Source organism: Neofelis nebulosa, chromosome 1, assembly GCF_028018385.1.
Source record: "Neofelis nebulosa isolate mNeoNeb1 chromosome 1, mNeoNeb1.pri, whole genome shotgun sequence".
NCBI lineage: Eukaryota > Metazoa > Chordata > Mammalia > Carnivora > Felidae > Neofelis > Neofelis nebulosa.
This window is the reverse complement of record NC_080782.1, coordinates 43,437,865-43,464,621: the sequence shown is the minus strand read 5'-3', so window position 1 is coordinate 43,464,621 and position 26,757 is coordinate 43,437,865. Positions and strand designations below refer to the sequence as shown.

At 45.0% G+C, this 26,757-nt stretch overlaps 1 protein-coding gene and 1 long non-coding RNA gene across 2 annotated transcripts in view; both read left to right on the top strand.

The window, feature by feature from the left end:
- LOC131506533 (uncharacterized) overlaps positions 1–14,188 on the top strand; it is a 95,318-nt gene extending 81,130 nt beyond the window's left edge. The window contains exon 2 of the long non-coding RNA XR_009259004.1: positions 13,262–14,188. This is a non-coding gene — a long non-coding RNA (uncharacterized LOC131506533). The remainder of the gene's footprint in view (positions 1–13,261) is intronic.
- Positions 2,920–9,845, top strand: RPS14 (ribosomal protein S14). Its single transcript, XM_058720219.1, has 5 exons — positions 2,920–3,067; positions 5,589–5,739; positions 6,342–6,503; positions 8,626–8,702; positions 9,724–9,845. The coding sequence occupies exons 2-5, from the start codon at positions 5,591–5,593 to the stop codon at positions 9,789–9,791; spliced, it is 456 nt and encodes a 151-aa protein (XP_058576202.1). The 5' UTR covers positions 2,920–3,067; positions 5,589–5,590; the 3' UTR covers positions 9,792–9,845.
- Positions 14,189–26,757: the final 12,569 nt, after the last annotated feature.

Genomic DNA, 26,757 nt, shown 5'->3' with positions numbered 1-26,757 from the left:
CAAAGCAGGAGGCATCACAACCCCAGACTTTAAGCTATACTACAAAACTGTAATCATCAAGACAGTATGGTACTGGCACAAGAACAGACACTCAGATCAATGGAACAGAAAAGAGAACCCAGAAATGGACCCACAAACGTATGGCCAACTAATCTTTGACCAAGCAGGAAAGAATATCCAATGGAATAAAGACAGTCTCTTCCGCAAGTGGTGCTGGGAAAACTGGACAGCGACATGCAGAAGAATGAACCTGGACCACTTTCTTACACCATACACAAAAATAAACTCAAAATGGATGAAAGACCTAAACGTAAGACAGGAAGCCATCAAAATCCTCGAGAAGAAAGCAGGCAAAAACCTCTTTGATCTTGGCCGCAGCAACTTCCTACTCAAAACGTCTCCAGAGGCAAGGGAAACAAAAGCAAAAATGAACTACTGGGACCTCATCAAAATAAAAAGCTTCCGCACAGCGAAGGAAACAATCAGCAAAACTAAAAGGCAACTGACAGAATGGGAGAAGGTATTTGCAAATGACATATCAGATAAAGGGTTAGTATCCAAAATCTATAAAGAACTTATCAAACTCAACACCCAAAAGATAAATAATCCGGTGAACAAATGGGCAAAAGACATGAATAGACACTTCTCCAAAGAAGACAGCCAGATGGCCAACCGACACTTGAAAAAATGCTCAACATCACTCATCATCAGGGAAATACAAAGCAAAACAACGAGATACCACCTTACACCTGTCAGAATGGCTCACATTAACAACTTAGGCAACGACAGATGTTGGCGAGGATGAGGGGAAAGAGGATCTCTTTTGCATTGTTGGTGGGAATGCAAGCTGGTGCAGCCACTCTGGAAAACAGTATGGAGGTTCCTCAAAAAACTAAAAAGAGGGGCACCTGGGTGGCTCAGTCGGTTAAGCAGCCGACTTCAGCTCAGGTCACGATCTCGCAGTCCGTGAGTTCGAACCCCGCGTCGGGCTCTGTGCTGACGGCTCAGAGCCTGGAGACTGTTTCAGATTCTGTGTCTCCCTCTTTCTGACCCTCCCCCGTTCATGCTCTGTCTCTCTCTGTCTCAAAAATAAATAAACGTTAAAAAAAAATTTTTTTTAAAAAGTAAAAATGAATGAACCTATTGATATATGTAACAACATGGATGTGTCTCAACAGAATTATGCTAGGTAAAAAAAAAAAATCTCAGAAGGTCACATACTTGTGATTCCATTTATATAACTTTCTTGAAATAATAAAATTCTGGAGCTGAAAAATAGATCATTGGTTTCCAGAGATTAGGGGTGGTGGTAGAGATGGAGGGGCAGAGAGGTGGATGGGACTCTGAAAAGGCAGCACAAGTAGGTTTTGTGGTAATGGAACAGTTCTGTGTGGTAATTGTGATGGTAGCTACACAGGTGTACGTGTGTGATACAATTATATAGCACTCTATGCATACATTGCAATTGCTTGTTTCCTGTGATTGTGTTTTATAGTTACGCAAGATGTTACCACTACGGGAAACTGGATGAAGAGTACATGGGAACTCTCCCTACGTGTTTTTTGTGATTTCCTGTGAATCTGCAATTATTTCAAAATCAAAAGTTAAAAACTATATAGCAACATCCTATAGCATAATGCCAAAAGCAAAATAAAGGTGATATATATACATGTGGGTATGTATATGTATTACATACATACGTATTTAAAGTTGTAAATAGTGTTTGTCTTCGGATGGATACTTGTTTTTCTTTTTACATTCAAGTGGCTTCCAAATGAACATGCATTAATTTAAAAAAAAAAAAAGGAAGAATTTAGAAATGATTTTTACTTTTTTCTATACACTTTATCATGTGGATTGTTTATGAGCACAGATTTTTTTAGCCATTGGGAAAAAATATTGCAAGGTTATTCTCATTTCTTTAAAAAAAAATGAAGTGCCTACTGGGTGTTGTATGGAAACCAATTTGACAATAAATTTCATATTAAAAAAAAAAAGGAAGTGCCTCTTCTGTACGTATTTGCATGGATCATGTTTGGAAAGGACGTACACCAAGGTGTTAATTGTGGTGGGTAAGACTGTCACTGGTTTTTTCTCTTTTGTCTTCCTTGTACTCTCCTTTGAGAATGTTTATATGTTTCTCTTTTATAGGTATTCTGTAATTAATTGCTTTTGTAAAGGGGAAACTTTTTTAAAAAGGAGGTCTTTGCTAAACTGAGTTAAAGCTGTTCAGTGGCACCAACTCTAGTGAAGAAAGGGCTATACGCTACCCTGTATAATCGCTAATTTTGTTCAAAAATTTCATATATATGCAATATATGTAGTCTATTACATGGGCCACACACACACACACACACGACCTATTTCTTTGCCCTTCCCCATATCTTCATCTATACACCTCCCAACCCTTCAAGGTCCTTCACTATTAGAGGGATACATGGAAGTAGCTATCAAACATACAGTCTTTGAAGTCAGAAATCCAAATCAGCCACAAATGTGTAATCTTGGTTAACATCCTTTATCCGTAAAAGAGAAATAAAAAGTTATCTATTTGATAATTTTGTGAGGATTAAATGAAGCAATGCATATAAATCGCTCAGCCCAAGCTAGTATATAATAAATATTGAATAATTTATCCTTATTTTGTTCAGGACATAGCCAGCCGTCCAGTCAGTGATGAAAGCAGGCAGTTGTTGTTATTGCCCTCCGCGCCACGAGAGGCGCTGCCGCCTCCGGGCCGACTAGGCCCGGGGTCAGGATGGAAGAAGTCCGTCTAGGTGCGGCCGCCACGATCTTCGCACAAGGGCCCGCCTCGCTCAGGAGATGTAGCTGCTTCGTGCAGTCTCAGAGGCAGACCCGCTCGCAGCGACACCCTTCCCCTTGCCTCCTTTAGCGCTCTTTTAAGTAAACCGCCTTTCCCGAGGGCGAGTCTTCAACTCCTTGGAAACGGGCCACCGGCTTCGCTCCGTGACCTCAGACGTACACTTCCGGGAACGCGAACGTGACCCGTCGCCCCGCCCTCTTTCGCCCTCTCTTTCCGGTGGCGGAGTCTAGCGAAGACGCGCAGGTAGGAGGCTTCAGTGGGTTTAATCCAGTGGCATCCTGAGGCAGGGGGACCCATCGGGGTTCGGGGCGCTAGGCTGGGGTGTTTCCGCGGAAGCCGAGTCAGGTGCCAGGCGAGAGGGGCGCGGCCGGCCGACCCCAGACTCAGGTTCGCGCCTGGTCTCGGAAGCGGCCGTCTTGTCTCAAGGAGGAGCTTGCGAAGGGGAGGGGGTTGAGTGTGGGTACAGCCCTGAAGGTCCTCGCTCCGCGCTGCCACCACCGTTCCGTTTAAGGGGCCGCACAGCATGTTTGGGAAGGACCCGAGACCCTAGTCCGATGTGGCTTCTCTCTACTCCGCCAGTTTCTTGAGCGGTCGCAGGCCGGGCTCCTAATCTGTAGTTTGTTTCCTTGTTTGGGAAGTAGGATTAACTGTCGTCCAGATTCCGTGGGGGTTGTGGTGGGGATTAAGGGACGGAATCCGAAAAAACGGACTTGCGTTGGGTGCTCCCTGAACCCGGTTGATGGCTAGGTCTGGCACGTTGCAAGTACTGGGCGCGCCTTACAAAGCCAGACATTAAAAGTAGAGAAGGATGTAAGTCAGTGTTGGTTGAGCACCTTCCATGCGTTTATATATTCTGCGAGGACCCGTCTCATCACCATCTCAGGGCGGCATTTGTGGGGTGGCCACTTGAGGAATTCGTATTCATGCTTCCTGATGAATCTGATCTGCTGAAGTTCTGATCTGCTGGTCTTTCTGGGCTTCTCCAGGCAGAACTTAAAACTTTCCCTGTGAGCACCCTTGGCCCCTTCCTTAAAATTAACTCCATTGGATGTAATTTGAGCGTAGGAACAGTTACTTTGTACATCTAAGGCCTACACATGTGCTTACTGTGGTCACTCCCCAGACCTTGTATAAGGAAGGCACTGGGGAGATCCAGGAATGCAAGAGACATGGACTTTCTCAGGTCTGGAATGGTCCTTCATGGAATAAAAGCATCTTGGCACAGGGTAGAAAGTGCTGGACTGGGAGTCGGGGCACTGATTTTTAAGTCTGGTTTTGCCACTGTCTTTACGAACCAAGGCAAGGCCAAATTTGTCTTCATCCGAAAGGGTGCAGCCTAAGTCATCTGAGCCCTTCTGATTTCTAGTGTCTTCTGGAAGTGTTAGGGAATTGTTCGGATTGAGTGTCAGGAGGTGCTTTGGGCGGAAAGTAGTCCTCTCTTAGCCTTCCACTTATCCATACTTGCTTTTCCTCCTTTGATGGAATAATTGCACTTCCATTACATGCTATGTCAGATTAGAGTTACTTGATTTCGCTAACACTGAGTCTTTGGGATGGGGCTTTTCCATTAGCCTTCCAAAAGGATATGTTTTATTGTCTTTAATGCTCGATTCTAGTAAAAGTTTAGAATTTGGTTCTGAGCACTTGGGTGGCTCAGCTGCTTAAGCGTCCAACTTCGGCTCAGGTCATTGATCTCGTGTTCGTGAGTTTGAGCCCCACGTCTGGCTCTGTACTGACAGCTTGGAGGGGGGAGCCTGCTTCAGATTCTGTGTGTGTCCCGTCCCCCCCTTCTCTGCCCCTCCTGTACTCATGCTTTGTCTCTGTCTCTTAAAAATAAGCATTTAGAAATGTTTAAAACATTAAAATTTTTTTAAAAAGCATTTGGTTTTAATCAGTAGTGGAAGGATAGCAGGAGATGAATTGTCAGAGGATGGGAGATAGCCCTTGAACTGGCTTTTTGGAGGGATCTGGTACAGGATATAGTAGGAGATGAAACTAGGGAACTATGTGGGTGAGGGACCCTTGAATTCTAAGCATAGGAGTTAGTGCAGAGTTCAGGCAGCAGGTGTCTTCCGTAAAGGGTCTTCAGCTGTCACCAATTCATGGGTAGGTCATTGGTCTTGGCCTTCTACTAATCTTTTTGAATGCAGTCTTTAAAGTCTTTGAGCCTAACCAGTGAATGATACTTGGGGTCCAGGAGACCAGAAGCCCTCCTGGTATTGGAAGTGTTGTGGAGTGTAGACTAGGAATCCCTTAACCTGGTTCTCATCACTGCTCTGCAACTGACTTGTTGTGTCACTAAACAAATCTTTAAAAATTTCTCAGGATATATATTGTGGGCTTTAAGGCCCAGGAAGAATTGATTACCCGGGTTTGCAGAGCTGTCAGTTGAACTTGGAGGTCTCTAGGGATCTAAGCCAGTGTTTTTCGTGGTTTTGAGACCAACTTGGTAATTGGAGAGATACTTGTGGTCTTGCTGCTAGAACTCTGGGCTGCTTAGCAAGTGCTATGATCTGTGCTTTAAGTAAGTTCAGGGGAAAGGTTATCTCAAGGTACTTTGCTTCTTTAGCCACCAGTTGAACTCTCCTAAGTGCAGAGAGAAGTGAGTTTAGGCAGAGATGAGATTGCACAGATTCCCAGGGTGCAGGGAAAGAGACACAGAGGAGCAAAACTTGGAGATTTCCTTTAATAGCCAGGAAAAGGTTGTGGAAACCTCTTGTCCATTGCTAACTTCGGGATTTTTTTTTTTTTTACTTCCTTTCAGAAATGGCACCTCGAAAGGGGAAAGAAAAGAAAGAAGAACAGGTCATCAGCCTTGGACCTCAGGTAGCTGAAGGAGAAAATGTGTTTGGCGTGTGCCACATCTTTGCATCCTTCAATGACACTTTTGTCCATGTCACCGATCTTTCTGGCAAGTGAGTACCTGGGTGAAGAGGTACAGACCAAACTGGCAAGGGTCTGGGGGAAGAAATTCTCCTGGAATCCGGTGGCAGTTTAAGGGGTTCTCTTGAAAGAATTAAAAAGTTAGATAAGGAAACGTGTTAGTTTGTTTAGTCACAAATACTGTGATTTCCCAGGCATTTGAGTTACAAGAAAGAAGTTCCGTGCCCTTGTGTCCTTAAAGTGTGGTGATCTGTGAATCCTCAATCTGTTGGTACTTAGTAGGAGCAGTGGTGGACTGGAAGTCAGCTCTACGTACAGGTTCTGGCCACCATTAGCAAGAGTCACTCAAATTCTAAGATTTGGTTTTCTCATATACGGCGAGGTTAATGTGTACGTCATGGAGCAATTGAGAGGATTAAATGTAAAAGTAAATTTATATTGTTAATACAGCGTCCCATTCATTTGGGTCTTTGAACCCCATCAAGGCAGAACCCATGGCCGTCTTGTTATAAAGGATGCATATTCGAGTTGACCTTCATCTTCTGCCATACCCGAACTGTGGCACTCATTAGGATGTGCTCAGTACTTAGAATCCTTGTTGCATGAGCGGAATGACCGTGAGCTTTTGTTCTAGGGAAACCATCTGCCGTGTGACTGGTGGGATGAAGGTGAAGGCTGACCGAGATGAGTCCTCTCCCTACGCTGCCATGTTGGCTGCCCAGGATGTAGCCCAGAGGTGCAAGGAGCTGGGCATCACCGCTCTCCACATCAAACTCCGGGCCACAGGAGGAAATAGGTACGTGAGTCGGGGGCCGGGAGGTGAGGTCTCTGGGCATGGATGCCAAAGCACCTGGATTTGAGGCTTGGTTTTTCTCTTGTGACTTTGCACAAGACATGTTAAGTGTGTTCATACTTAGTAGTTGGTTGCTGCACCACCGCTTCTGCTCCCTCCTCCCCAACTTTGTTTGATGAGCACTCACTGCATACCGGGTATTGTGTGTGGGGTACTAGAAAAGAATGATGGAAAGAGTAGCCGTCACCTCTCGTCTCCTGTATAGAGGCACCTAGGCTGGTAGGAGAGTCTGACTTTAAACAACCTAAGCAGGGGCGCCTGTGCTTCCCATTTGTGGCAAGTGCTAGGAAGTAAAGGTGTGGTGTCAGGAATGGGAGTTAGTGACAAGGTGTAATTTCAACTAAGACCTAAATGTGCCAGGAAGTGGTCTAGTGAAAGAAGGACAGGGAGAAAGTATTCAGCGAGATACAGCTGCAGTGGAAAAGTCTCGAGTGGGAATGGACTTGGCACATCTGTGGGAAAAGTGTTGTGAATTGTGATCAGAGAGCTAGGCAGGAGCAAGTTCCTGCTGGGTCTTAAAGAAGCAGTAAAGAGCTGGACTTCAGCCAAAGGTGGGGGGAGCAAAAGAACTTTTTAATAGTAATGACCTGATGAGATTGGGCATTTTTAAAGTTTATTTATTTTGAGAGACAGCAAGAGTACTAGCCAGGGAGGGACAGAGAACATCCCAGGCAGGCTCTGTGGTGTTGTCACCCCATGAACCATGAGATCATGACCTAAGCCAAAATCAGGAGTTGGGCACTTAACCAACTGAGCCACCCAGGTGCCCTGAGATTGGACTTTTTTTTTTTTTTTCCCCCTTCTCTGAGAGAGACAGAGCGTGGTGAGGGAGGGGCAGAGAGAGGGGGAGACACAATCTGAAGCAGGCTCCGGGCTCTGAGCTGTCAGCACAGAGCCCGAAGCAGGGTGCGAATTCACGGACCATGGGATCATGACCTGAGCTGAAGTTGTACACTTAAAACGACAAAGCCACCCAGGCACCCCAAGATTGGGCTTTTTTTTTTTTTAATTTATTTAAAAAAAAAATTTTTTTTTAACGTTTATTTATTTTTGAGACAGAGAGAGACAGAGCATGAACGGGGGAGGGTCAGAGAGAGGGAGACACAGAATCTGAAACAGGCTCCAGGCTCTGAGCTGTCAGCACAGAGCCCGATGCGGGGCTCGAACTCACAAACTGTGAGATCGTGACCTGAGCCGAAGTCGGATGCTTAACCGACTGAGCCGCCCAGGCGCCCCAAGATTGGACATTTTTAAAGATGACTGCTGTGTTAGGACATCTGACTGGCTCCATCAGTAGAGCATGCAACTCTTAATCTCAGGGTCATGAGTTCAAGCCCCACATTGGGCATAGTGCTTGTGTCAAAACAAAACAAAAACAATGGCTGCTGTGTGGACAGCAGACCAGATGAAGTGGTCCACTGAAAAGATGTTAGGGTCTTGGTTTGGGGTGGGTGGAGCAGTTGGAAATGAACAGATCACCAAAAAAGAATTATAGCCTGTGGCAAAAAGGGACAGTGCTTTAAATGGGCTGCAGGCAGGGCAGAGCACAAACTATGACCCAGGGGTCAGAAAGTATGCAACAAAAATCATAAGTGGCCCACTAAACCTTCAGTATTTATTGTTTGGGGGTGCCTGGATGGTTCAGTTGATAAGTGTCCATCTCTGGTTTCAGCTCAAGTCTTTTTAAAAATTTTTTTTAACGTTTTATTTATTTTTGAGACAGACAGAGCATGAACAGAGGAGGGTCAGAGAGAGGGAGACACAGAATCTGAAACAGGCTCCAGGCTCTGAGCTGTCAGCACAGAGTCCGACGCAGGGCTTGAACTCATGGAGCGTGAGATCATGACCTGAGCCGAAGTCGGCCACTTAACCGACTGAGCCACCCAGGCGCCCTGATTTCAGCTCAAGTCTTGATCTCAGGTTCATTGAGTTCCATGTTGGGCTCTCCACTGTTTGGCCCTTTAAGGAAAGTTGCCGATTCCTTAGCTAGAGGGTTGTGGAATCTCAGAAAGAACCCCTAATGAGTTGGACAAAGCTTTTCTTAACATAGATTCTCATTTCCTAGAACCAAGACCCCTGGACCTGGGGCCCAGTCAGCCCTCAGAGCCCTTGCCCGCTCAGGAATGAAGATTGGGCGGATTGGTAAGTGTCCCCCCTCTAACTAGCGTTTGGATTTACTTTGAAGTATTAATCCCAGAAAGCTTGTGATGTACCCAGTGGATACAGTGCTTGGTCTGGGTACTGTTGGCAATTAGGGTTGTTAATGGGAGCTGCAAGAGGCACCATGTGACAGAATTTCTCCCTGAACACCCCATCACCTGTTGTAAATGTCGACCTTCTCTTTTACATTGGGACAGCGCAGTTTGATTTCTTAACCCCTGTGCCACACCCTGCCTGGTGTATAGAATTTGGGACAGTGGCTGGTGGAACTGATAGGAGATGAATTGTCCATCCTTTATAGTGTCTCTTAAGGGAGTTGGCATTTTGTGTAGTCTGTCTCCTGAATTGTAGGACCATCTGTATCCTTGGTCCTTGCCTACTAAGTATTAAGAGTACACTAGTCATTGTGACCATGAAAACTGAATGCAGGGAGTGGCAACTCCTGCAGTGGAGAATCACAGCAAATCCCCTATATCTGTGTAGTGCCTGCCCTCCTCACGCCTATGATCTGATCCTTTCTAGCTCCTGAGAAGGTGTTAGCCTTTTCCTGTTTCTGTGCACATGGTCGCATCATGTACTGATCCCTCGATCTGGTGGTCCAACGTTTTCCTCTTAAGGTTTTATTTTTTTCAGCATATTTTCAACCTTTTACTGACTGGAAAGAAGATAGTGTTAGGTTGCCCTGTTTAGTAGGAGAATCTTTTCACTAGAGAGTCAGTGGGCTGGATGTCAGAAATGTGATTTCTCGCCTGCTTCTGACCTCATATGTAAGTTGTATACCTTTTCTGAGCCTCAGTTTTCCCTTCAGAAAAATGAGTTCAGACTACATCAGAAAATTTGAGGAAGCAGCAGATGGGGCAGTCCGCATCCGTGTGTTATGTATGGAGGGTTTATGTGGGGAGCAGCAGGATCCACTGTTGGTGTGTGAGGCCACTGGTCTAGGGAGGCCCGGGCTCCTTCCCATCCATCTCTAGGCAATGATATTTTCTCTTCCTCCCCACAGAGGATGTCACCCCCATCCCCTCCGATAGCACCCGCAGGAAGGGGGGTCGCCGTGGTCGCCGTCTGTGAACAGGATTCCTCAAATTAATGTTTTCTGTTAATAAATTGCCTTTGTGTAAGCTATTTCGACTCCAGTCTTCTCTCCTTCATGTAGAGGCCACCCTTCAGGGATATTTGGTTCTCTCCTCCTGGCTACATTTGACCAGGGCATAAGACTTCTTGGGATCACAGGTGCAGGATAAAGCAGGAGGCCTTTAACAGGTATATTACTGCAGAGGATACGGATGACTTGCCAAACAGGAACACAGAAGATACTGGTTGGGCCCCTGACACTTGACAGGATGAGCCTGTGTTCTGTGAAGTGACTTCCTGGGAGGAGGAGCCTAAGGAGAGGTGAGGTACCTGTGTGCACTTGGGTGTTTTCCACTCTGCTGGTTGTGGCATCGTTGCCTCCATCATCTAAAGCAGACCAAGACCTTAGAGACCTTGTTTTGAAAAGGAGATGTTGGTTCCAAAAATGGACCAATTCTTAAAGAGCCAGGGCAGAGTGGAAACCGTTGAGCCGAGTGTAGTCTGAGCAGAAGAGGAGCCTTCCAGACTTGAGCCATATATAAATATACGTGGGTGTCTACTCGCCCCCCACACCTTCTGTGCAAAATTGGTAGTGCACTCTGCTGCGTCTTGCTTTTTCTCACTTGGCAAATCTTGGAGATTGTTCCACATCAGTACATAAAGTACATAGAGATTCGGTCACCCCACAAATACACACCAAGCCCTATTTTCATCAGTGATTAAAAAAGTTTTTGCTCTCCGGAAGCTTGCATCCACCTCCGAGGACCCAGTGGTACCAGATGGTACAGAGTGTTCTGCAAGAGATTAGCATAGGGCCCTGTGATGGTAACTGCTCCACTGTTGGGTGGCTAATTAAGCTGGAGAGAAGAAAATGTTAATAAGAACATTATAAGGAAGAGAGAAGACAGTTCTATGCGTATTTATTGAAAAAATCCACGTGAATTGTCCATGCAGTTCAAACCTATGCTGTTGAATGGTCAACAATACTCTAGATGCAAGATGATGAGAGCACTTGAACTCTGATACTCTTAAGAAACCCGTAACCCAGTTAGAGGACATTTCTGCAGAATGCCAGTGCTTGGGTCAAAAGTGATGAAAAACAAGGATAGAAGACCAAAGGAGATTAGAGAGACCTAACTAATGCACCATTGGATCCTGAACCAGAAAGGACGTTAGCGTGAAAACTGGTAAAATACGAGTAAGGCCTGAAGTTCAATTAATTTCTTAATTTTGACAAATATTTTGTGGTAATGTAAGATGTTAACATTAGGGGAAAAACTGGATGAGTGGTATGTAGAAAAGTCATACGATCCTTGCAACTTTCTGGTAAATCTAAAATTATTCCAAAGTTAAAAATGTTAGGGGGAAAAACGGTACTTCCTTACCGGCAGCCTGATTGCTAAGGCAGGATGTGTACAGACCCTCGAGAAGTGAACATGCCTGGACAAAAATACCTAGTTCCCAGCTTCAAACTAACTTTAGGCAAATTACTTAACCGCTTGACCATTTAGTGAAACTTCCTGTGATAATGGCTGCCTCTCAGGGTATCATAAGAATTAAGCAAGATTAAAGTGTTTAGCACAGTGCCTGGCTCTGAAGAAGCTACCACTATTCTTAAGCTTGTTCAGTTCTTATGCCAAGGAGCCTGAATGACAGCTGGCTGGAATCCTGGTGGAAAAATGCTGGCGGTTGCTAGAGCATTCTTTTTATTTCCTATGATGGGACTTTGCAACTTGTACTGTTGTTTCCTGGTAACCAGAGATGCAGTCAGCCAGGTCTTTGAAAGCTGTTCCTCTCAGGGTTTTGTTTGCAAGGAGAGCCAGTTTGCACAGCTTAGGTTGAAACAGCAGTCTGTCGGCCACAGACATGCAAGGCAGGACTGGAGGAGCTATTGCCCGCCTGAGACCACGAACCACGGGAGCCCAGCCTTGGCAGGTGAGCCTGATGTCGTGGGCTGCAGCTGCAGCCCCAGCCAGGCCCCGAGAAATGGTCCTTCCTGCCCTCCTGGCTCCTTTCTCTGACCTGAGCTCTTGTAAGTCTACTAAACAAGCCTCCATGCCTAGCCCTAGACCACATGCTTTGTTACCTGGTCCTGCCCATACTTGACGCTCTCTGCCCGAGCCAAACCTAGTCCTTTCGCTTTTCTAATTCTCTGTGCCTTCCGTCTTCTGCTCACATCCCCTCCCAGCTTGGCTTCTTTAGCATCTACTCTCCCCCATGTCACCTCACTGTCTTCTCATCTGTTAGAATCTGTTCTTCATCCCTCTCTCAGAGTTAACTTTCCTGGTTGCCCCTCGAGGCACTTCTCTATTGAATTCCCACTGCACCCCCCACTTCCCATGTGCCACCACCATCCCCCTGCATTCCAGCCTATTTTCCCCACTAATGTGTGAGTTCTGAGAAGGTAAAGTGGGTCTTGTCCAGTGCCTCCCACCCAGCCCTCAGCCCCAGCTTTTGGATAAGTATGGGCTCCATAATGGCTTGTCGAATGAATCACTGAATAGATGAATGGGCTTTCCCCTACTGTAGACTAGGTAGATGCTACAAACTAGATAAAAGCATTTCTATTTCTAGATCCTTGATAAATTAAAACAAACATGCATTCCTGGACTTCAAAGAGATAAAGGAGCACCTGGGTGGCTCAGTGGGTTAAGTGGCCAACTCTCCATGTCAGCTTGACTTGGATCTCAGGGTCATGAGCTCAAGCCCTGTGTTGGGCTCCACACTGTGGAACCTACTTAAAATAATATTTAAAAATTTTAAAGAAATCCCCAGGGGCATTCAAGAAACGAAAGAAAAGTTCATCAAGTTGAAATGGATTGGGGAATGGCTGTCAGCAAAGAAAGTTGGGGTAGCTCTTAAGGCAAATGCCAAGTCAGTGCCAGGAAGTTAAGTTTAGGCTCTGCCCCTCTCCCTGTCCTCGGCCCCACGGTGAGGGAGCTGAGCTTGACCTTCACAATAAGCCAGAAATCCTCAGATTTCTGGGCTAGTAAGTCCTAAGTAGGACTGTGTCAGGGCTCTTGATAGAAAGCAAAAGCTCCTCTGGACAGAAGCACAACTGAAGCCCAGTGGTTTCTCACAGATTAGGTTCAACCAAATATGACTCCTGCTCCCTCCACTCCCAAAAAAGATACCAACACATAAAAATAAGCACCCCAAACAGAAACAAAAGATTTATATACCCCCAAAGAGTTCATATTAAAATTATCAAAATGTCAAACTACCTAACAGGGCACTTAGGTGGTTGGTTCAGTTGGTTGTGCATTCTGACTCCTGATTTCGGCTCAGGTCATAATCCTGGGGTGGTGGGATTGATCCTCCCATCAGGCTCTGCACTGATTTGGAGTCTGTTTAAGATTATCTCCTTCTGCCCCTCTCCCCAGCTCACACTCTCTCTCTGAAATAAAAAAATAACTATAGGGGCGCTTGGGTGGCTCAATTGGTTGAGCATCCGACTTTGGCTCAAGCCTCGTGGCTTCGAGCCCTGTGTCGGGCTCTGTGCCGACAGCCTGGAGCCTGTTTCTGATTCTGTGTCTCCCTCTCTTTCTGCCCCTAACCCACTCGCATTCTGTCTCTGTTTCTCTCAAAAATAAACAAACATTAAAATATATTAAAAAAAAAAAACTACATATGAAATGCTTAAAGAAATAATGGAATAAAAAAGTAGGCAAGATATAATCAGATGTCTTTGAAAAGGAACCAAAGAAAAATACATACAGTTATTGAAATTAAATACTCAGTGGATGGGTTCAATGGCAGATTAGAGCCAACAGAAGGAAGAATTTCTGAACTACAAAATAAACCTGAAGAAATACAAAAGTCCAATGAGACTGGAACTCCAATTCCTGCTTGGCTTCCTTCACATTCTGCTTGAGGTAGAGCACTAGACTTCCACTTCATCTTCATGGACCTGGGTGATGATGTGGCTCCCTGTCATCCATGAGGTTACTGTCAAGGTCATTTTTAAACTCTTAATGCCGGATCAGGAAAACCCTTCCCAAGGGGGGAAGCCATTGAGCTTAGGTGGTTCAAAGAGAAGATGTATAGGGGACTTAAAATAGGTAAATTCTCCCTTGGGGAAGAGGGAGCAAGCAGTCTTGTTCCGTGTAGTCCCACGGTGGTAGGAATTACAGAGAGGTAGACTTGAGTTATCAAAGAGTTTTCTAAAAGAGCTGCTCAAAGAGGGGATAAAATTTTCATGAGATAAGGGATCCCCCATCATTGGAGGCATACAAGTATAAACCAGACTCCCAAAGGCTGGTTACATCAGAATCTCTTAGTATGGCAGAAACCATTGTTCACCAAAATGCTTTTTCTTCCTTTTCTATTGTAAATAGGACTCTCAGTTTTTAGCCGGATATATGGTTTATCAGAATAAAGACTCCTCAGGTGGTTAGGTGTGGTCCATCTGACTAAGTTGTGGCCAATAGGATATAAGTAGAATGTATATGCAGTTTGCAGGAAGTCTTTTTTTTTTTTTAAATAATTAACTATAGTCACCTATCTTCTATCCCCAGGACTTATTATAAATATAGGATGTGTTTTGAAGGGGAAACGGCATATCCTTCTAACCTTTCCTCTAGATAATTGCTTTCAGATGTCTGCTGGAACTTGTCACCTCATCAGGTAGGCTCTCCCTGACCCTCACAGATCAATTAGTGTTCCCCACCTAACCCCCGCCCCCGGCCATTATTCTCAAGATATTTAGCCATTTATTTGCCATATTCATATCACTTAACCCCACCTGATATATAATCTACGTGTCCAAGTCTAGTGGTTCTCAACCTTGAGCATGTGTCAGATTCAGAATCAGTAGATCTGGGATGGAGGCCTGAAGATTTGCATTTCTAACAAGTTTTCAGGTGCTGCTGCTCTCAGTGGTCTAAAGGGCACACTGAGAACCATGGGCTTGTCTTTTTAGGTTCACTGCTATATCCCAGTACCAGGAACAGTGCATAAGTGGTGGTGCTTTGTAGATATTTGTTGACTCAAATTTAATAACTTTGAGGTAAGCGCTATTATTACCCACATTTTACGTATGGGGAAACCAAGGATCAGAGATAAGTGGCTTTTGCAGGGCCTCATAGCTAGGAGGAGTAGAGTTGGGATTTAATCCTTCACTTGTCTGTAATCACATAGTGCCCTTAATCACTACACTTTCATACCCCTGGCAAGCTGGGGCTCTGTGCAGTCAGACTGGAAGGAGGTTGGAGGAGGGTCCTTCCTGTTCTAGCTTCTGCAGAGGACAGGGAAGTAGATGGCAGCTGAGTCCTGCTCCTGAGGGAGCCTAGCTGCCGCCCTGGCTTGTGACGCTCATCTATGGGTGACCACCAGGTGGCAGCATTATTCTGACCTGAAGCCGCTTGCTGGGATGGGGAAGGTATCTGGGTTCTGATTTGAGTTCTGCTATCATTAATTCTCTGGCCCTAGGCATATCCCATGGGCCTCTGGGTAGGCCTCAGTTCCCCCATCATTAGAGAGAGAAGATTGGCCTACTTAATCTCCAAAGAGCCTTTGCAGCTCAAATACCATCTATAAGAGACAGATGCATCCACTAAAATTCGAATACCTCAAAACCACTTATACTGTTCCCCCCTGCCACACTGGAAAACAAAAAAAAAATACAACCACCCCCACCATCGCCCACCCGAAACGACAGAAGCCCCACCATCGTAGTACTGTCCAAAAGAAATATAATGTAAGCCACAAAACTGAGCCACATATAATTCCAAATTTTCTAGAAGACCTGTTAATAGAAAAAATAACATTAATTATAATATATTTTATTTAATACAATATATCCAAAATGTTTTCATTTCAACATATAAGCAATATAAAAAGTTATCAAAGGATTTTACATTCTTTTCTTATACTAAGTCTTTGAAATCCAATGTGTATTCTATGCTTAACAGCACATCTCAGTTCAGACTAGCCACGTTTCAGGCTTCAACTGCCACATATAGAGAGCTAGTGACTGCTCTATTAGATGGCATAGCCCTAGAACATTCATGGCAAATGTTTATTGAGGTAAGAACTGTGCTGAGCATTTTATATACATTATCTTAATCCTCATAGCACCTGATAAAGTAAACAAGGGTACTATCATCTCATTTTTGCAGATGAAGAAACTGAGGCTCAGGAACACTGAGTGTCTTGGCCAAGATGACATGTTGCAAGTAAGCAGAAGAGTCTGGGCTTGAACTTGGCTCTGTCTCCAGAATCTGGGCTCTCCGTCATGACATAATCTTGCCCCGATGGTAGATATGCAGTCACGTGGGCCCGCTCACAGGGTTCCAAATCCAGGGAGCGCAAAAGCCTGGGAGCCGACAAGTGGGCTTGTGAGGGTAGGAGGTGAGGCCTTAAGCTGTCATTCTCCAAGCCTAGTTATGTGCTTGGTACTGTTGCGCTTGCCTGGCAAACAACCAGTGACTCTGTCAAGGAGAAATCATGATCTTAGGAAAATCACGTTTGCGTGATAAATAACTGAGCTTACGAAAAAAAAAAAAAACACCCAAAAAACCAAACCTGGCGTCAGGAGAAAATAAAAATTGAGGACTGCAGAACAACAGGATTAAACTACAGGTGAATGAAGAAGAGGGTAGAATTCCAAGGGCCTGACGAGTGGAGGTTGCAGTAAAGTGAGTTGTAGCTTGCCCTCAGGAAACATGATGATGATGCTCATAAGTGAAATTTATGATGTACTTCCCAGGCTATTTAAATGTAGCATCTGATTAATCCTCGTAATCACACTAGGAAGTAGGCACTTCTATCATTACCATTTTGCAGATGAGGAAACTGAGGCACAGGATACTAGTTGAGATTCAGCCAAAGCATCTGGGGTTGGAGTCCGTTTTTGGATTGCTCTGCTATCCTCCTGCCTAGAACAGGCTGCTCGTGGATGTAGTAATATGCTCTCTGTCTCTGAAGGCATGCAAACAGATTCTCAGGGATGTGAGGAAATGTTCAGAAAGGGTCATTCCTGGGCAGGACAGAAGACTGGTGAACTGGTACTTAGCTTGTCTGGAGAGTAATTGTAGAAATTGCCCCCCTGAAACACAGATGGGGAAAGAATCCCGTCTGCCTTTCAAATCCATCCCATGGGAACAGGAGTACAGGAGGCGTCGCCTTCACCAAGACTGGCCAAAAGGCATGAGAGGTCTGTGGAGGCAGCATGGGACGGTAGTTAGAATGGGCTCTGCAGACAGCCTAGACGTGTGTTCAAGTCCCAGCTTCGCCACTTACTAGCCGCGTGCTTAGCTGTACTTGTATATCTCCTAAATCCCCCTGAGGCTCGCAGGGCTGTTGTGACAATACAATAAGCAACCATGTGGGAATAGGTTGCACTCAAAGAGGTGAGACCCTAGGAGGGAATGAAAGCCAGGAACAAAGGCCTTGGTATACTTCCGGAAGTTTCACTTAGCTCAAATCCAGTGGATGGTGCTGGTGGTGGCAGCACTGGGGGAATGAGCTGCCGTGCTGAGGCAGGAGGTCCGGGTGGTGAGGAGGAGAAGAAGAAAGGCCATGGAGGGGAGGTGCTTTGAGTGCCATGGAGGGGAGGCGCTGCGGAGGAGGCTGGATGGCAGAGCAGCCTTTCTTGGAGGGGCAGCTTGTGCAGAAGCACCTCAGGACGCCCCGCGCAGGAGCTGGGCAGGCCCCTCCTCCTCAGCACCATCAAGCCCCTGCCCCCTTCCTTCATCTTTCCCATCCACAAAACATGCTCGAGAGCCGTGACCTGAGTCCTCTTCCAGCTGCTGGCCCCCACTCCCTGCCCCCCCCACTTTCATGCTGGTATCACTTCCTCCCCTCCCATTCACCTCCTGACCCAATTTGCCGACCTGCTCTTGTCTCCATCTCCCGTGGCCCCCACGTGGTCGAGCCCATGGGGCTTCTTCTCCTCCTGGTTCTCTGAGCAGCATCGGGCGCAGTAACCGCCCCCACCCCCCCACCCCCCACCCCCCCCTGCCTACTCCCTTATTGGGGTCTATGAGCGCACCCTCTCCTGGTTTTCCTTCTCCTCCCTGACGACTTCTCCGCACTGGTCAGGGCTGCTCCTCCATCCAGTCTCTAAATGTTGAGGGTCCCCAGGGCTCAGCCCTAGTCCCATGGCTTTAAATACCATCTGCGAGTTGACCATTTACAAATGTCCGTGTTCACTCTTTTCTTAAGTGTCAGTCTGGTACCTTCAACCATCTACCTGATGTCTACATGTGGGTGTCACACAGAATGTAGCCAGAGCCGAACTCTGGAGTCTGCCTATCCCAGAATGCGCTCTCCCATCTTCCCCATCTTGATGAATGCCACCATCCATTGTACACCCCAAACCCAGGCACTCCTTTGATCTCCTGCCCACACCTGAAATCTCTCCCTTCAAAACAGCTATGGAATCCATCCGCTTCTCCCTGTCTCCACCACCACCGGAAAACACCATCTCTCGCCTAAGCTACTTCATCCTAACTGGTCTCCAGGCTCCCACTCCTGCCCCCCTTAAATCTGTATGCCACACATGATTTTAAAACATCAACCAAGCACAGTCCCTTACTGCCTGACACTCTCTGCTAGCTTCCACTGTTTTGGAATACTACCCACTAAGACCCAAGTCTGTATGATCTGGCCCCTGCCCGTCTCGGCAACAACATTTGAAACCGCACCCCACCTTGCTCATTATGCTCAGACGTATGGCGTTTCTTTCTGTTCCTCAGATGTGCCAAGGACTTCCTGTTTCTGTGAATGACATCATCTCTGTCACCCAAGTAGGAATGCTCAGCAGCATCTTGGACCCACCCCTTTCTTCATATCCAGTCTCCCCCAAGTCCTGTGGACTTTCCTCCTGACGTTTTTATTCTTCGTTCCCTTTCCTCATGCTCCCAGCCACAGGCTCCACCAGGCCTTGCCTCTCCAGCTTGGCTTTTTACCACAGCCTCCTGACTGGTCTCTCTGCCTCCAGCCTCATGCTGATTCCAGCCATGGACTGACCCCCGACCCCTAAGCTTACCCCCAGCCACTGGTGGCCTGGTCTCTGACTGATATCTGACTCCTGCTCCATCAAAGACTGGGGCTCAGCCCTCACCAGGTGTCTTCGATTGCCCCTATATCCTAATGCCGGGTGGAGAACTTGTGCTTAATACATATTTGCTGGATGAACGAATCATGGGGGAGAACCACTCAGTCGGTCCTGTTCAGATGCACTCACTGAGACCACAAGTCCAAAAGCTATTTACCTACCTGCCAGATGGCACCTGGGAGAAGAGTCCAGGAGTTCCAGATGCTAAATTGATTGTAGAGCATCTGACCTTGGGCAAGTCAAATCCTTTCCTTACTCGATTGTCTCTTGGATAAGATGGGAAGAAGCAGAACAGCTAGTCTCTTTTCCCCAGAGCTTTTTGTTACAAAGTGTTTTCCATCCAGGCTCTCCTTAGACCTTCACAGCAGTCCAATGAGATTCTCAAAGCAGCAGCCCAAGCCACCCTTTTAAAACACAATCAGAGGGGCACCTGGGTGGCTGGGTTGATTAAACATTCGACTTTGGCTCAGGTCATGATCTCATGGTTCATGGATTCACACCCCATGTTAGGCTCTATGCTGACAGCTCAGAGCCTGGGGTCTACTTCAGATTCTGTGTCTCTGTTTGCTTTCTCCCTCCTTCCCTCCCTTCCTCCTTCCCTCCCTCTTTCTCTTTCTCTCTCTCTCAAAAATAAACATGAAAACGAAGCATTCTTTAAAAAAAAAAGCCAAACACAATCATAACAGCATTCCTCTGTTCAAAGGCTTCCCATGGCTCCTGATTTCACTCAGAGTAAAAGTCAAAGTCATGAAGATGGCCACACCAGACCATGAAGAGGGCCTGGCACCAGACATCACTGACCTTGTGCACTTGATCTCCATCTCAGAGGCTCCACTCCAGCCACACTAGCCTCCTTGCCATTCCTCAACCATGCCAAGCACATCCCCACCATGGGACCTTTTCTCTGGCTTTCTTTTGCCGAGGACACTCTTCCCCCAGACGTGGGCATAGTAAACAACCTCACCTTCAAGACTATGCTCAAATCTGGCCTTGCCAGTGAGGTGCATTCCAACACCCTATAAAGTACTGCAGCCTACCCCTATCCACCTGCCCCAGCAATACCTTCCCTTTTTCCCAGCTTGCTCATCTCTCTCTAACAAACAGTATAGTTTACATGCTTATCTCCCACTAAAATGTAAATTCCATAAGGGCAGAGATGGTTGTCTGCTTTGTTCGTTGATGTAGCCCAAGTACCCAAGACGGTGCCTGGCACCAAGAAGATGTGCAATAAGTAAGTGTTGAATGAGTGAATGGAAGAAGTGAAGTAAGTAACTTGCCTGGGGCAGGTATAGCAGATGTGGGACTGGAGCCCGGACCTGTTCCTTCCCCACAAAGAGCCCCTTTCCTGGCTCTGTGTTCACAGCCCAAGTGTACCAGAGTCCTTGGAGACCTCCCACCAAAAGAGTGGCCAGGCCATGCAGGGTGGTGGGCAGGGCTGGATACGCACGGCCGGCCTGCTACCTGGGGCAGCTCCGCCCTCTCAGAGACTTGGGGACTGAGGAGGAGAACAGGATGGGCCTGAGGTCCTGAGAGAGTCCACCTCCTGGCTCACCCAAATGAACTGGCAGGAACTCACACCTCTGGAGCCTAGAGTGTCCACACCAAGGGAGAGCAGGCATTTCAACTGACTAGCTTGAAGGGTACACCTCGAGACTCCCAGGAAGTTCCCTGGTGGGAGGATACACATGCTCAGACAAACATACCTGCTGCTCCCTTTCCTTGAGTGGCTCCAAATCTCTGTACACAGGCAGGGTCCCTAATTCAGACGTGGCAAGTTTGCAAGGAAATCATATCACCGAGCTACCTAAATTCTGCACACTTAGTCTCTATGGCAGGCATGTGTGTGTTGACTCCTTCAATTCTCCCAGCAACCCAATAAGATAGGTTCTCTTAGCATGCCCATTTGAGGAAACTGAGGCAAAAGGGAGTTAAGTAACTGGCATAAAATCACCCATCTAGTAAGTGGTAGAGCTGGAATTTTTTCCTATGAAAAAAAACCAAAAAAACCTTTTGAATAGTTATTGAGAAAGTCCAATAAAGATTAGGACGCACATGTGCCTGTGCTGTAAAAGAGCCCGCTGCCCCCACAAGTGTCAATGTAACAGTGATGGCAACATAGTGTCTTCTTAGTACCCAACACGGTTCCTGTGTAGGCTTTGAAAACCATTCCGCCAACCATTTATTATGCAAAATTTTAAACATACAGAAAAGTTTATCATTCCTATACCCACCATCTATGATCAACCGTTGTTAGTTAATTTTACCTATTATCTATCTGTATCTTTTTTTCTGAACCATTTGAAAATAAGTTGCAAACATCAAGTCATGTCACCTCCAAGTACTTCATTCAGTCTTCAGCTCCTAAAAACATAATCACTTAACAGCCAAAAATTCCACTTTCACACTTATTGCTAAGACAAGCAGTAACAATTTTGAAATATCCTCTAATATTCAATCCAGATTCACATTTCCTCGGCCTCTCAAAAATATCTTTTGTAGCTTTTTTTTTCCAAACCAGAATCTTGTCAAGATTTATAAATTGCACCTGGTTATTAAATTTTGTAAATCTTTTATTTTTTTAAAGATTTTGATTTTTAATGTTTACTTATTTTTAAGAGACAGAATGAGAGTGGGGGAGGGGGAGAGAGAGAGGGAGACACAGAGTCTGAAATAGGCTCCAGGCTCTGAGCTGTCAGCACAGAGACTGACGTGGGGCTCAAACTCACAGACTGTGAGATCGTGACCTGAGCTGAAGTCAGACGCTTAACCGACTGAGCCACCCAGGCACCCCTAAAGATTTTATTTTTAAGTAATCTCTACACCCAACGTGGGGTTCGAACTCACAACCCTGAGGTCAAGAGTTCCATGCTCCCTTGATTGAGCCAGCTAGGCGTCCCTACATTTCTTTTTCTTTTTTATTTCTTAAATCTTTTAAAATATAGAACCCTCTCCACACACTTTCTCATGGCATTGACTCTTTGATGGTAACAGTCATTGTCTTGTGGACTGTCCTTGGATTTGTCTTTTTCCTTCTGGTGTCATTTCACTTGTTCTTCTATTCTTCTAATTACTGTAAACTGAAACTTAGGTCTAAAGGGAGATTCAGGTTGGAATACCTGAGTGGCTCAGTTGGTTAGGCATCCAGCTATTGGTTTCGGCTCAGGTCTTGATCTCACGGTTTGTGGGTTTGAGCCCTGCGTCAGACTCCATGCTGATAGCATGGGGCCTGCCTGGGATTCTCTGCCCCGCTCCCTCTCGGCGCCTCCCCAGTTCTCTCTCTCTTAAATAAATAAACTTAAAAAAAAAAAAAAAAAGAGGTAGATTCAGGTTAATGATGTTTTAGCAAAGATATTTCCCAGCTGATGCTCAGTGTTATATCCCATTAGGAAACCTGTTGTCAGGCTGTCCCACGATTGGTGATGCTAAGTTTGATCACTTGGTGCTGATAGCAGGATTACACCCTCGTAAAGTGCCTTTCCCTCTTTGCAACCAGTGAGGACCTTTGGGATGCTGCTTCAGTGCATGATATCCTTTCCTTCTCCAACCTTTCATCTCATGGTTTTGGCATCCATTGGTGGCCCTTACCTGAACCAGCTATTGCACTGGGGGTTATTAAAAGGTGATTTTCTAATTCTATCTTTTCTTTTATGTTGGTTTTCTTGTATTCTTCTGTAAAGAAGAATTTTTCTTTGAGGCGCCTGGGTGGCTCAGTTGGTTGAACGTCCAACTTCAGCCCAGGTCATGATCTCAACGTTCTGTGAGTTCCAGCCTGTGTTGGGTTCTCTGCTGTCAGCACAGAGCTCACTTCTGATCCTCTGTCTCCTTCTTTCTCTGTTCCTCCCTGGCTCACACTCTCTCTCTCTCTCAAAATAAACATTTGGAAAAAAAAAAAAAAAAGAATATTGGGAGCATTATGTGGCTCAGTCTGTTAAGCATCTGACTTCGGCTCAGGTCATGAACTTGCGTTTCGTGAGTTTGAACCCCGCACTGGACTCTGTGCTGAGAGCTCAGAGCCTGGTGCCTGCTTCAGATTCTGTGTCTCCCTCTCTGCCCGTCCCCGTTCACACTCTGTCTCTGTCTCTCAAAAATAAAGATTAAAAAACAATTTTTTTAAGAAGAATTTTTCTTTATCACCTGGGATTGAACTATAGTTTCTTCTAAAGAGCAGGTAAATTATTCTAATTGATTCTAGAAATGTCCCATGTTTCACTGACAGCTGCCCATTCCATTTGGATCCTGGATCCTTCTGACAAATCCCAGTAGTCTTTGAACATTTCTTTCTCTTGATGTCTCCAACACACCTACCTTGTATTTTCGTTTTTTCTGCCCTGTGATCCAACTACTAGAACTTGGAGGTGAATACAGGAAGTCTGCCGCAGACTGGCTCTTTTGTTTAGCTGCAGGGGCCAGACCCAGCGTTTTGTGACCTTGCTGTATGGCCTTGGCCCAGTTCCTTTCCCCTTTCTGAGCCAGACTTTCCCCATCTGAACAATGGGGTCGTTGAATCCTGCCTTAACCTTAAGGATGTGTTAGATACCAAGTCTTCCTGCTCCTCACCACTTTGTCTCCTTCCCAATGCAGGGAGAGGGGTGGCATAGGTCTCCTTCAGTAGGCAGTGGGGCCTAGAGCCCTCTCCCACCCACCCTGGAGAAACTCAGTCTTGGGGTCCACCCTCCTGGCTGGAATTAGTCTCCAGTCACCTGCACTCAAGAGCAGGTTGACTTTTGGGGTCATCTTTGGCCTTAGCCTAAAGTTGCTTCACAAGGAAAAGGTTTTGGCCTGCCATTTTGTTTTCACAGTCAGCTTACAATCAATTGACTTTGATGTATTTTTTCATTATTTAAAAAAAAATTTTTTTTAATGTTTATTTATTTTTGAGAGAAAGAGAGATAGGGTGCAAGCAGGAGAGGGGCAGAGAGAGAGGGAGACACAGAATTGAAGCAGGCTCCAGGCTCAGAGCTGTCAGCACAGAGCCCGACATGGGGCTCAAACCCACAAACCACGAGATCATGACCTGAGCTAAAGTCGGAGGCTTCAACCGGCTGAGCCACCCAGGTGCCCCTTTTTTCATTATTTTTAAATTTAGTTTTCCTTTGTATCAAAGCTACAAAAATTTACATATTCAAAGAATCAAATACTTCTGTAAGGCTTACTATGAAAAATAGCATTTCCTCATCTTCCTCTTTATACCACTTAAACTTTTTTAGCTGATTCTTTTGGTATCTATCTCTGTATCTCTAAATAACTTCTGATTTTACTTCCTGATTTTTCAATTTTAAACATTACCTGGTTGGTTTTTCACAGTGGAAGATGAGGATTTAGCCCTCTTTCCTCCTCTGTCCTTCTATGTCACTCTTTCTTGTCCTTTACTCCTCCCTTATACCTCTATTATATGTTTGGTTATTTATGATCAGCATTCAATGTTTACCATATTATGACAATGTGTATGACATTCAAGTTGAGTTACATAGTATACTAGGATTATTATTGATTTCATATATAACTTTTGTTTTCCCAAGACTTAATAGTTGTCTTGGTTTTTCATTTGCTTAATTTTTTTTCTTTCTTTCTTTCTTTCTTTCTTTCTTTCTTTCTTTCTTTCTTTCTTTCTTTCTTTCTTTCTTTCTTTCTCTTTCTCTCTCTCTCTCTCTCTCTCTCTCTCTCTCTCTCTCTCTCTCTCTCTTTCTTGAGCATGTGAGCAGGGGACGGGTAGAGAGACAGGGAGAGAGAATCTTAAGCAGGCTCCATGTCTAGCATGGAGCCTGACTCGGGGCTCAATCCCATGACCACGAGATCATGATCTGAGCTGAAATCAAGAGTCAGCTGCTTAAACCGACTGAGCCACTCAGGTACCTCTGTTTTCTTTTCTTTTATTTTTTATTAAAAAATTTTTTAACTTTATTTATTTATTTTGTGAGAGAGAGAGAATGTGCCTATGAGCAGGGGAGGCACAGAGAGAGGGGAAGAGAGAGAAAATCCTAAGCAGGCTCTGCACCATCAGCACAGAGACCCATGTGGGGTTCAAACCCATGAACCTTGAGATCATGACTTGAGCCGAAACCAAAAGTTGGTTACTCAACTGACTGAATCACCTAGGCACCCCTTTTTGAATTTTTTTATTTAAATTTTATTATTATTTTTTTTTTTTTTTGAGAGAGAGAGAGAGAGCAGGAGTCAGGGAGGGGCAGAGGGAGAGAGAGAATCTTAAGCAGTCTCCACATTCAGCGTGAGCCCGACTTAGGGCTTGCTTCCACAACCCTGGAATCATTACCGGAGCTGAAATCAAGAGTGGGTTGCTCAATGGACTGAGCCACCCAGCAACCCTTCTTTTTTTGTTGTTTTTTTAAATTGTTTTTTATTTTAATTCCAGTACAGTTAACATACAGTGTTATATTAGTTTCAGGTGTACATTACTCAGGGCTCATCATGATAAGCGTGCTCTTTAATTCCCCCATCACCTTTTTTACCCATCCCTCCACCCGCCTCCCCTCCAGTAACCATCAGTTCTCTACAGTTAAGAATCTATTTCTTGGTTTGTCTTTCTCTCTCTTTTTTCTTTTCCCTTGTTTTCTTGTTTCTTAAATTCCACATATAAGTGAAATCATACGATATATGTCTTTCTCTGACATTTTGCTTAAGATTCTACTCTCTGCTTCCATCCATGTTGTTGCAAATGGCAAGATTTCATTCTCTTTAATGACTGAATAATATTCCATTGTGTATATGTGCCACATCTTCTTTATCGGTTCATCTGTTGATGGAAACTTAGGCTGCTTACATAATTTGGCTGTTGTAAATAATACTGCAATAAACATAGGGGTGCATGTATCCCTTTGAATTAGTGTTTTTGCATTTTGGGGGTAAATATCCAGTAGTGCAATTACTGGATCATGAGGTACTTCTATTTTTAACTTTTTGAGGAACCTTCATAGTGTTTTCCAGAGTGGCTGCACCAGTTTGCGTCCCACCAACAGTGTATGAGTGTTCCTTCACTTAATTTTCAGTGAAATTATCATAATTTAATTTTATACTCTCCAAAAACTACCTAAATTGCCTCTCAGTACATATCACATATCTATCAGACATATCAGATATGTATCAATTTTGTCACATTGAGATGTCTTTCAAAGCCTTTGGGCCTGATCCAATGTAGATGTTTTCGTTTTACTCCTAGAATTTCTGTGCACCACCCTCTTGGGGATCCCTATTCTGTCTCACAAGTGGAATTTCAGTTTCCTGTGTCTCAGGTCTCCTTGTATTTTTAGTGAACGCCTTCATTTTGGTGGAGCATACCTTCCTGAAGCTTTCTGAGAAAGGAAAAATTTTGAGATCTTGAATGTCTGAGAATATCTTCATGACACCCTCACATATTTGATAATTTGGCTCAGTGAAGATGCCAGGGTGGAAATAACTTTCCTGTAGAATTTTGAGGACATTGCTCCATTATCTTCTGGTTTGCAGGGTTGCTGTTAAGAAGTCCAAAGTCATTGTGATTCCTGGTGTTTTGTATATGTTTTGTTTTTTCCTTTTTGGAAATTTGGAATTTGCGGAATCTTTTCTTTGTCTTTATTTTTCTGAAGCCTCTCCATAATGTGCCTTGGTTTGAGACTATTTTCATGCTTTTTCCTTGGTCTTCCCTGGGCCCTTTCAGTTTGGAAATTTATGCCCTTGAATTCTGGAAATTGTACTGACTTATTTCACTGATGATTTCTTCCCCTTGATTTTCTCTGTTCTCTATTTCTGGAACTCTGATATTTGGCTGTTGGGCTTCCCAAACTGGTCTTTAATTCTCTTTTCTTTTCTTTCCAGTTTTTCTTTTTGTCTTTGTGGGAAATTTATCTTTCTGAGAAACGAAAAAAAAAAAACCCTTTATCTTCCATCTACCAATTGTTTAATATCTGC